The following is a 10,666-nucleotide window of genomic DNA, read 5'->3' on the forward strand; positions in this document are numbered from 1 at the left end:
ATTCGTTGTTATATCGATCCACTGAAAGGATTCGTCAATGTAAATATAAGGAATGATATTTATTTTTTCAACATTTATGAGGTCATAACAACAATGGGTTTTTGGACATATTTTACATGAATCGCTAACGCGATTCATTCAATATGTCCATAAACCCATTGTTGTTATGACCTCATAAATGTTGAAAAAATAAAAATCATTACTTAAATGCCAAGCATTTGTATATGTAGTTTTGGGGTGGGGATCTAAATCGTTTCAAAGTTATGACCAAGGGGTAAAGTTTGCAAGGGTGGGGCAGATGCCGGGGTCAATTCTAATATCATGACAGCATTTGTCTCTTTATGCCCATATTGTATATATAGTTTTGGGGTGGGGATCTCAACCATCTTAAATTTATGACCCAGGGATTAAGACTCCAAGGGTGAAGCCAGACCCCGGGTAGACTCCGGGGCCATCCTAAAAGCATATGTGCATTCTCCTCATACTCAGCAATTGTACATATGGTTATAGGGTGGGGATCTCAACCATTTCCAAGAAATAAACTTTTTTTGGCCCCAACCCTTAGCCCGAGGGGTCAGCCCAAATATTTGTACGATTTTGAAACCCCATCTCCCATGAATGCTTCCGACCAAATATGATTTATTTCCAGTACATAGTTCTACAGAAGTTGTTTTTAGCAATAAAGCCAAATTGCCCCCTTTTGGCCCCACCTCTCAACCGCCTGGGGGTTGAGCCCTACCATTTGTACAATTTTGAATTCCCCCTACCTAGGGATGCTTCCAGTCAAATATGGTTGATATCCGTTTTTAAGTACCGGATCCAGAGTTGCTAAAAGCAATGTAGCCAAATAACCCTTTTTTGCCCCGCCTGTAAGCCCCCTTTGGGTCAGCCCAACTGTTTGTACAATTTTGAATCTCTGCCTTCTATGAATGCTTCCAACTCCAACCAAATATGACCAATATCCAGCGCAAAGTTCTACAGAAGAAGTTGTTTATAGCAATATAGCCAAATTGCCCGCTTTTGACCCCACTCCTCAGCCCCCTGGTGGTTAGCCCCACCATTTGTACAATTTTGAATCCTCACCACCTACGGATGCTTCCAGTGAAATTTAGTCAAATTCCAATCAGTGGTTAAGAAGAATTAGTCTTTTGAAGGAATTGTTGACATACAGACGACGGACCAGGTGAGCGAACAATAAAATACTCACGGAGGAATCTTTTCTATAATGGCTGCTAATAACTCCTGTACCCCAGTGCCAACCTTAGCAGATATCTGAAACAAATTCAGGTATTCATATTAATAACTAGGCTTATTCCTGACTTCAGACACAAAAGATTTTTTATTGAGAGGGGAAGGGGAGTGTGTTAAATTTCATCTTTCCTGATCATAAAACAAATTCAAAATTTGTCCAAATGCATTCGACAGAAATAGTCTCATCACTTGTTTTGTATAAAATTATATCTAGGAAGGTGTTTTATAGTACCAATTATATACACACAGGTACATTTCAAGGCTTGACTCATTACCAAAATATATGTTTGTTTTACCTTGAAGACATCATCAGGGTCTGTGTCAAACACATTGTTCAGCTGTTCCAGGACTATTTCCGGTTTGGCATTGTGGAGATCTATCTTATTCAGGCACGGTATAATAGTTAGATTTCTTTCAAATGCCAGGAAAAAATTAGCCATGGTCTGTGCTTGCACACCCTTAAATCAACAAGAGAGAAATGTAACCAACACTTACCACAGTTGATGTATTTTGGGATGAACATTCAATGTACCAGTTTATTAGGTTAAGATCATTTGCTCTTACATAAATGCTTGCTTATAGCCATAGATGTCTAGTAGTAAGAATAGTCAGCACTGTAATTTATAGTGCATATAATATTTACTTGTATAATTTTATTATAGAGATCAATTTTTGGCCATAATGTAGAGACGGACCACAAATTGACCAAATCATTATCCACCACCATCAAAAAAATAACCAGTTATCAGTGTATTATATGTAAGCTGTAACACTGTATTTTGTATAGCCCTGTAGACAGTGACTGGGTTATATAGCTATAAATCACTTACCTGGTTAGCATCTACCAACAGTATAACACCCTGACAGGCTGAGAGTGACCAGTAGACAGTGACTGGGTTATATAGCTATAAATCACTTACCTGGTTAGCATCTACCAACAGTATAACACCCTGACAGGCTGAGAGTGACCTCGACACCTCGTAGCTGAAATCAACATGACCCTATAAGAAAACAGACAACATAATAGTTAAAATAAACATGACCCTATAAAAAAAAAAAAAAACCCAAAAAAAAAAAAAAACACATTTTTGTATTAAAAATCAACATGACCCTGTAAGAAAACAGACAGCATAATAGTTAAAATAAACATGACCCTATAAAAAAACAGACAACCTAGAAGTTAAAATCAACATGACCCTAAAAGAAAACAGACAACATAATAGTTTAAATCAACATGACCCTATAAGAAAACAGACATCATTGTAGTTAAAATCAACATGACCCTGTAAGAAAACAGACAACATAATAGTTAAAATCAACATGACCCTATAAGAAAACAGAAAACCTTGTAGTTAAAATCAACATGACCCTATAAGAAAACAGACAACATAATAGTTAAAATAGGTTCTGTAAGAAAACGGACAACATTGTAGTTAAAATCAACATGACCCTATAATAAAACAGACAACCTTGTAGTTAAAATCAACATGACCCCATAAGAAAACAGACAACATAATAGTTAAAATCAACAGAACCTTGTAAGAAAACGGACAACATTGTAGTTAAAATCAACATGCCCCTATAAGAAAACAGACAACCTTGTAGTTAAAACCAACACGACCCTGTAAGAAAACAGACAACCTTGTAGTTAAAATCAACACGACCCTATAAGAAAACAGACAACATAATAGTTTAAATCAACAGGACCCTGTAAGAAAACGGACAACATTGTAGTTAAAATCAACATGACCCTATAATAAAACAGACAACCTTGTAGTTAAAATCAACATGACCCTATAAGAAAACAGACAACATAATAGTTAAAATCAACAGAACCTTGTAAGAAAACGGACAACATTGTAGTTAAAATCAACATGACCCTATAAGAAAACAGACAACCTTGTAGTTAAAATCAACATGACCCTATAAGAAAACAGACAACCTAATAGTTAAAATCAACATGACCCTATAAGAAAACAGACAACATAATAGTTTAAATCAACAGGACCCTGTAAGAAAACGGACAACATTGTAGTTAAAATCAACATGACCCTATAAGAAAACAGACAACCTTGTAGTTAAAATCAGCACGACCCTATAAGAAAACAGACAACCTATTAGTTAAAATCAACACGACCCTATATGAAAACAGACAACCTTGTAGTTAAAATCAACATGACCCTATAAGAAAACAGACAACCTTGTAGTTAAAATCAACATGACCCTATAAGAAAACAGACAACCTAATAGTTAAAATCAACATGACCCTATAAGAAAACAGACAACCTTGTAGTTAAAATCAACATGACCCTATAAGAAAACAGACAACCTTGTAGTTAAAATCAACATGACCCTATAAGAAAACAGACAACCTTGTAGTTAAAATCAACATGACCCTATAAGAAAACAGACAACCTTGTAGTTAAAATCAACATGACCCTATAAGAAAACAGACAACCTTGTAGTTAAAATCAACATGACCCTATAAGAAAACAGACAACCTTGTAGTTAAAATCAACATGACCCTATAAGAAAACAGACAACCTTGTAGTTAAAATCAACATGACCCTATAAGAAAACAGACAACATAATAGTTTAAATCAACATGACCCTATAAGAAAACAGACAACATAATAGTTTAAATCAACAGGACCCTGTAAGAAAACGGACAACATTGTAGTTAAAATCAACATGACCCTATAAGAAAACAGACAACCTTGTAGTTAAAATCAGCACGACCCTATAAGAAAACAGACAACCTATTAGTTAAAATCAACACGACCCTATATGAAAACAGACAACCTTGTAGTTAAAATCAACATGACCCTATAAGAAAACAGACAACCTTGTAGTTAAAATCAACACGACCCTATAAGTAAACAGACAACCTATTAGTTAAAATCAACATGACCCTATAAGAAAACAGACAACCTTATAGTTTAAATCAACATGACCCTATAAGAAAACGGACAACATTGTAGTTAAATCAACATGACCTTTTAAGAAAACAGACAATAAACAAAGTTGCTAATATATAAATTGACAATTTTTACTAGGTTTTATTATTAAATATCACCGAAATACTAAATGATTACCCTTTTACAAAACACAGAAGATTTACCAATTTTGACTGAATCATGAAGTCATGTGTTTATTTGAGTTTGGTAAGTTGTTTTGTAAGAGAATTTTTGCAAAACATAGAACAGAAATCATGTTTTTTTTATATAGAACATGATTCACCAGAGATATATATGTGTCACTGAGGATGTCGTTTTTATATGTCAATGAACGTCACGAAACATTTCTTAAAACACACTCCAGTCAGCCCATCTCTTCCTATAACATTTATATCTAATACTGAGACCCCAGCCTAGACATACAAACCGGTGTGTCAATAAGGTTCAGGAGGTAGGTTTGTCCTTTGTGCGTGTGGAACAGTGAGGCAGTCCGAGCCTTGACGGTGATGCCTCGCTCCTTCTCCACTTGTAGTGTGTCCAACACCTGCTGGTTCTTGGCATTCTTAGGTATGGTACCTGATGGCAACAGGAAGGCTTTCATAGAATTATAATGGTAATGTACATAGACAATTAGATAAAGCTAAACAGAAGAAAAAAATTATAATCAAACATCCCTTACTTTCTGCTTCATGGAGCAGAATTTTTGTAAATACTCAACGGTGAAGAAAGGAAAACAAGGTTCTGTTTAGGAATGCTACACCAACTTATGTACATGGAGGGGGTTTGGTTGTGGTTTTATTTTAATTAACGTCCTATTAACAGCTAAGGTCATTTAAGGATGTGCCTCCATGTGTGTAGTGTAAGTGTGCATGTGTGTATGTGTGCCAGATATGGCTGTATCACACACTTGAGGGGTGAGGGTAGATTTGTCACAATCACTTATAAATGCATATGGCTGGGGTACATGCATCACACACTTGTAGGGGTGAGGGTAGATTTGTCACAATCACTTATGCATATGGTTTGGGTATATGTGTCACGCTTGAAGCAGTGAGGGTAGAGTTGTCACAATCACTTATGTATTAAGAGGTACCATTTGTGTATTAAGACATACGTGGGGTAGAGGTGGGACGATGTGGATGCATGTAAGGATGGCAGTTACAATGTCCCACTCTATGTATAGTTAGGGGTTTCACACCCACTTATATAGCATAGGAGTAGGGTACAGGTATGTCAAACCCACTTGTGTACATGTGTGAAGGAGTAGGGTACATGATTCACACCCATCTGTGTAGGTGTCGGTATATGAAGGAGTAGGGCACATGATTCACACCCATCTGTGTAGGTGTCGGTATATGTAGGAGTAGGGTACATGATTCACACCCATCTGTGTAGGTGTCGGTATATGTAGGAGTAGGGTACATGATTCACACCAATCTGTGTAGGTGTACATGTATGTAGGAGTAGGGTACAGGATTCACACCCATCTGTGTAGGTGTACATGTGTGAAGGAGTAGGGAACATGATTCACACCCATCTGTGTAGGTGTCGGTGTATGTAGGAGTAGGGTACGTGATTCACACCAATCGGTGTAGGTGTACATGTGTGAAGGAGTAGGGTACATGATTCACTCCCATCTGTGTAGGTGTCGGTATATGTAGGAGTAGGGAACATGATTCACACCAATCTGTGTAGGTGTACATGTATGGTATGTAGGAGTAGGGTACAGGATTCACACCCATCTGTGTAGGGGTACATGTGTGAAGGAGTAGGGTACATGATTCACACCCATCGGTGTAGGTGTCGGTGTATGTAGGAGTAGGGTACATGATTCACACCAATCGGTGTAGGTGTACATGTGTTAAGGAGTAGGGTACATGATTCACACCCATCTGTGTAGGTGTGGGTGTATGTAGGAGTAGGGTACATGATTCACACCCATCTATGTAGGTGTCGGTATATGTAGGAGTAGGGTACGTGATTCACACCCATCTGTGTAGGTGTCGGTATATGAAGGAGTAGGGCACATGATTCACACCCATCTGTGTAGGTGTCGGTATATGAAGGAGTAGGGCACATGATTCACACCCATCTGTGTAGGTGTCGGTATATGTAGGAGTAGGGTACATGATTCACACCAATCTGTGTAGGTATACATGTATGTAGGAGTAGGGTACAGGATTCACACCCATCTGTGTAGGTGTATATGTGTGAAGGAGTAGGGTACATGATTCACACCCATCTGTGTAGGTATGGGTGTATGTAGGAGTAGGGTACATGATTCACACCCAGCTGTGTAGTTGTGGGTGTATGTAGGAGTAGGGTACATGATTCACACCCATCTGTGTCGGTATGGGTGTATGTAGGAGTAGGGTACATGATTCACACCCTTCTGTGTAGGTGTACATGTGTGAAGGAGTAGGGAACATGATTCACACCCATCTGTGTAGGTGTGGGTGTATGTAGGAGTAGTGTACATGATTCACACCCATCTGTGTAGGTGTGGGTGTATGTGGGAGTAGGGTACATGATTCACACCCATCGGTGTAGGTGTACATGTATGTAGGAGTAGGGTACATGATTCACACCAATCTGTGTAGGTGTACATGTATGTAGGAGTAGGGTACACGATTCACACCCATCGGTGTAGGTGTACATGTGTGAAGGAGTAGGGTACATGATTCACACCCATCGGTGTAGGTGTCGGTGTATGTAGGAGAAGGGTACATGATTCACACCAATCTGTGTAGGTATACATGTATGTAGGAGTAGGGTACAGGATTCACACCCATCTGTGTAGGTGTATATGTGTGAAGGAGTAGGGTACATGATTCACACCCATCGGTGTAGGTGTCGGTGTATGTAGGAGTAGGGTACATGATTCACTCCCATCTGTGTAGGTGTACATGTATGTAGGAGTAGGGTACAAGATTCACACCCATCGGTGTAGGTGTACATGTGGGAAGGAGTAGGGTACATGATTCACACCCATCGGTGTAGGTGTCGGTGTATGTAGGAGTAGGGTACATGATTCACACCCATCGGTGTAGGTGTGGGGATGTCACACCAACTGAACAGTTCTCAGTCTCACATCCACTTGTGTGTGGAAGGGTGGGATAGAAGTGTAACCCCACTGCCATGTCTTAGGTATAAATTATAATGCCATATCATGTTTAAGGTTCAGTCTACCTATAATACCATTATAAATGAGCACAACTTTACCTGTTATTTCAAGTAGTCTGTCTGCCAATGTACTTTTTCCATGATCTACATGAGCTATTATACTGAAGTTTCGTATATTTTCAGGAGAAAATTTTGTGAGGTCGATTTCATCCTGTAAATTGACATTAAAATAAGAAAATAATTACTTTGTGCTTTCAGAATATATATAATTGTTTATTACCATATAGATCTAAACAGGTTATCCTTATAATGCATGTAATGAAGGGAACTTCCTAATGTAGAATTTCATAAAAATGATCATGTGAAGCTTGTTTACCTTATCGCTGATATTCATTGCTAAAAGACATGATTTATTTAAAAATTGAATTCCTACACATTTAACCATTGGTGTCATGATCATGAATACACATTCAAATGTTTAGATTTCAAAATTTTAATCTTATCTTTAAACAAATGAGGCCATTGATGACATAAATATAAACATCAATGTAAAAACAAAACAAACAATTATATAAACACATTTAGTTGATAACTGCATGAAACATACACTGTACAATCTGATGTGAACCAACAATGTAAAAATTACCCCAGGTTTTGCACAAACTGTGGAGGAGGATGAAAAACTTCTTTTGGTTTGTCTGGATATATTTATTATAGTTCTGCAAAAGATGAACAATACAATTCAATTCAACATTTCGTAATTGGAATAATTTGATGGCACAAACATTAGTTTACATAACCATAAAACACTAAAAGTATCATATTTGTAGTAAGATGATGAATAGTGATAAAGATAGTGCCTTAGCTGGGGCTTGAACCTGTGACCCTTGGCTGGGGCTTGAACCTGTGACCCTTGGCTGGGCTTGAACCTGTGACCCTTGGCTGGGCTTGAACCCATGACCCTTGGCTGGGGCTTGAACCTGTGACCCTTGACTGAGCTAAAGGGAAATTCCCTACGTACAGCTGATGCTTGTAAGGCAACCTAATCAATGCACATCTTTTACATATATATAGTCTGATCCATGTCTTCGCCCCCCTCTTCTCAGTTCTAGTAACTGTTCAATGAATATAGGTATTGACAAGTATTAATTGCATACTTTCAGAAGACAGGATCATGACATTGACAATTTTTGTACCATGAATATAAGTTTCATTCGGAATGTGTTATGTAATCATTTAGAAGTTAAATATTCAAACTTGAAAGTACATGTTAAGAAACATGTTCTTTGTTTTGTAGTAAAAGACACTCATTAGACAAAGCCTTTGACATTGGGTTGGGGGTTGTTTCATCCCCCACACGGGTGGTTGCTTTGAGGTTCGGTGTAGATCTAGACCCTCAGTAACCTTCACATGATTCATGTATATGTAGATATAATCAGTCTGATTCAGGGCTATCTGGCAAGGGCGGAACTCTTACGTTTCTAAGACTTGAACAAAGGCAGTGATCATCTATCTACTGATCTATCCATAAATTCATCACACACTTACGAGAATTATGTGCATCGTAATTACCAGGTCCAGTACACTCTGCCGATTGAGCTACATAGCTATAAAGACCTATATAGCTATATACACCACAGTGGAAATAAGTCTGTGACTTTACTGTGTTATCTCGGTAAAACATGTATTGTATTGTCCATGTGATGTACTTTTATGTATTGATGCAATGTTTTACCAAATAAATCTATCTATCTACCTATAAATTATAGCTGTATTGAGCTATATTTTCTCATATTTCAATTTCAATTAAATTTAAAAGCGACTTTGTTTCGTTTTCCTTAAAAAAGAAAATCACTTGAAAATAGCTCAAAAGACCTATTTCAGATAGGTCAATAGTGAATAGAGCTATTATAGCTCAATCGTCACAGTGTACTGGACCTGATTACAAACTGGTAAAATTAATGTCTACACATTGTTTATGAACAGCATCAAGCAAGCTGCTGTTTTACTTCGATCCCCTACTTTTATCGACATTAGTTTCAAGGACTCGTATTAAAGTTGATCACCCAATGCTCTGAATGTACTCAGAATCCCAATGTCAACCAGAATACTGTACAATGCTTTTACCGCTTTTGGTGGTTAAATGCTGTTGTGTACAAAACAGCTTTGGTACGCGTAGTTATTCTAAGAAATTTCAGACATCCTGGGCATATAAACATCTCGGACGGGCAAATATGATCATAGGAGATGATTTTGATATCAACCGCAGTTTTCTCTCATGGGCGCAGACATCTTGATTTTGAATAAAAAAGGACTCGGACGATGGGAGTATAATTCCGGATCTGTTGGACGTATAGTACCACCACGGACTTAGATAACATAATCTAATTCCGTGGTACCACCCTACATATTTGAAATGTCATTGACAATTGTAATCTGCCAGTAAGCTTATCTCACTCACTAGTGAATGAGTTATTTCAAACACTTTTTTAAATTAAAACGGATCTCAACTTTGATGTATCTTGATCCACTAAAGATTTAATTCTCAAATCCAAATAATATGCAATATTTGATATAGCACCCTATCTAGCTAACATATGCCACTCTAAAGCGCTTTACAGTACATAGCTATATAATTAATACAATTAGCATATACATTACTCAATACAATTTTGAGGAATTCGCAGGAGCTGCCTTATCAGCGCTAATTACTAGTCCTATGCCACCTGGATAATATCTCCCTGTGTGTGTATGCCTGCGTGTGTGCTGGAGATGTAATGTGTTCTGTTTGTAGTGGGACCGTGTTTCCAACGGTATCATTTATGGTGCCACCTCACTTGAATGCTACAGCACAGACACCGCAATATCCACCCAGACCTTTTTATACTCCACCTGGGTTGTTGGAGTTATGTGGGCAGGAGAAAAACACTTTCTCTGAATATTCCATGCGTACGACGACTTCGGGGATCGAACCCCGGCCGCCTGCGTGGAGGCCGGAGTGTTAACCACACGACCAATCCGCCCATTCATCGAACAACCAAAGGAACATAGACAGATCCTTTTTGAAAATATCATCGAAGACAATATAAAGTCTTTAAAATAAAATATGGTATGAATTTATTGAAAAGAAATAAGAAAAGTTCAGGAATGATTTATGTTATTTTTCTTATATATACTAAACAAGCTCGGGGCTATTTATCGACATGTTATATTCAAGGTACAAATAACTACAAAAAGTTTACTTTTGATGTTGGGTCACGACAGAAAGCATCACATCCTACAACCTACCGAACAGCGAATAAAGAGATCCAGACGACCCTAAGCTACTACATCAA

The 10,666-nt window shown here is 37.8% G+C and overlaps 1 protein-coding gene across 2 annotated transcripts in view; it reads right to left on the reverse strand.

Annotated features, from left to right (window-relative positions):
• LOC110454113 (translation factor Guf1, mitochondrial-like) overlaps positions 1 to 9,637 on the reverse strand; it is a 22,389-nt gene extending 12,752 nt beyond the window's left edge. For both annotated transcript variants that reach the window (XM_021503482.1, XM_021503481.1), the window contains exons 1-7: positions 9,459 to 9,637; positions 7,978 to 8,050; positions 7,431 to 7,542; positions 4,636 to 4,784; positions 2,172 to 2,252; positions 1,548 to 1,709; positions 1,208 to 1,272 (exon numbers count right to left, since the gene is read on the reverse strand). In XM_021503482.1, the coding sequence (XP_021359157.1) occupies positions 1,208 to 1,272; positions 1,548 to 1,709; positions 2,172 to 2,252; positions 4,636 to 4,784; positions 7,431 to 7,542; positions 7,978 to 8,050; positions 9,459 to 9,550 (734 nt within the window). In that variant the 5' untranslated portion in view covers positions 9,551 to 9,637. The remainder of the gene's footprint in view (positions 1 to 1,207; positions 1,273 to 1,547; positions 1,710 to 2,171; positions 2,253 to 4,635; positions 4,785 to 7,430; positions 7,543 to 7,977; positions 8,051 to 9,458) is intronic.
• Between the last annotated feature and the right edge of the window lie 1,029 nt (positions 9,638 to 10,666).

The sequence above is a fragment of the Mizuhopecten yessoensis genome, unplaced genomic scaffold (genome assembly GCF_002113885.1).
Source record: "Mizuhopecten yessoensis strain PY_sf001 unplaced genomic scaffold, ASM211388v2 scaffold7669, whole genome shotgun sequence".
In the NCBI taxonomy this organism is placed as follows: domain Eukaryota; kingdom Metazoa; phylum Mollusca; class Bivalvia; order Pectinida; family Pectinidae; genus Mizuhopecten; species Mizuhopecten yessoensis.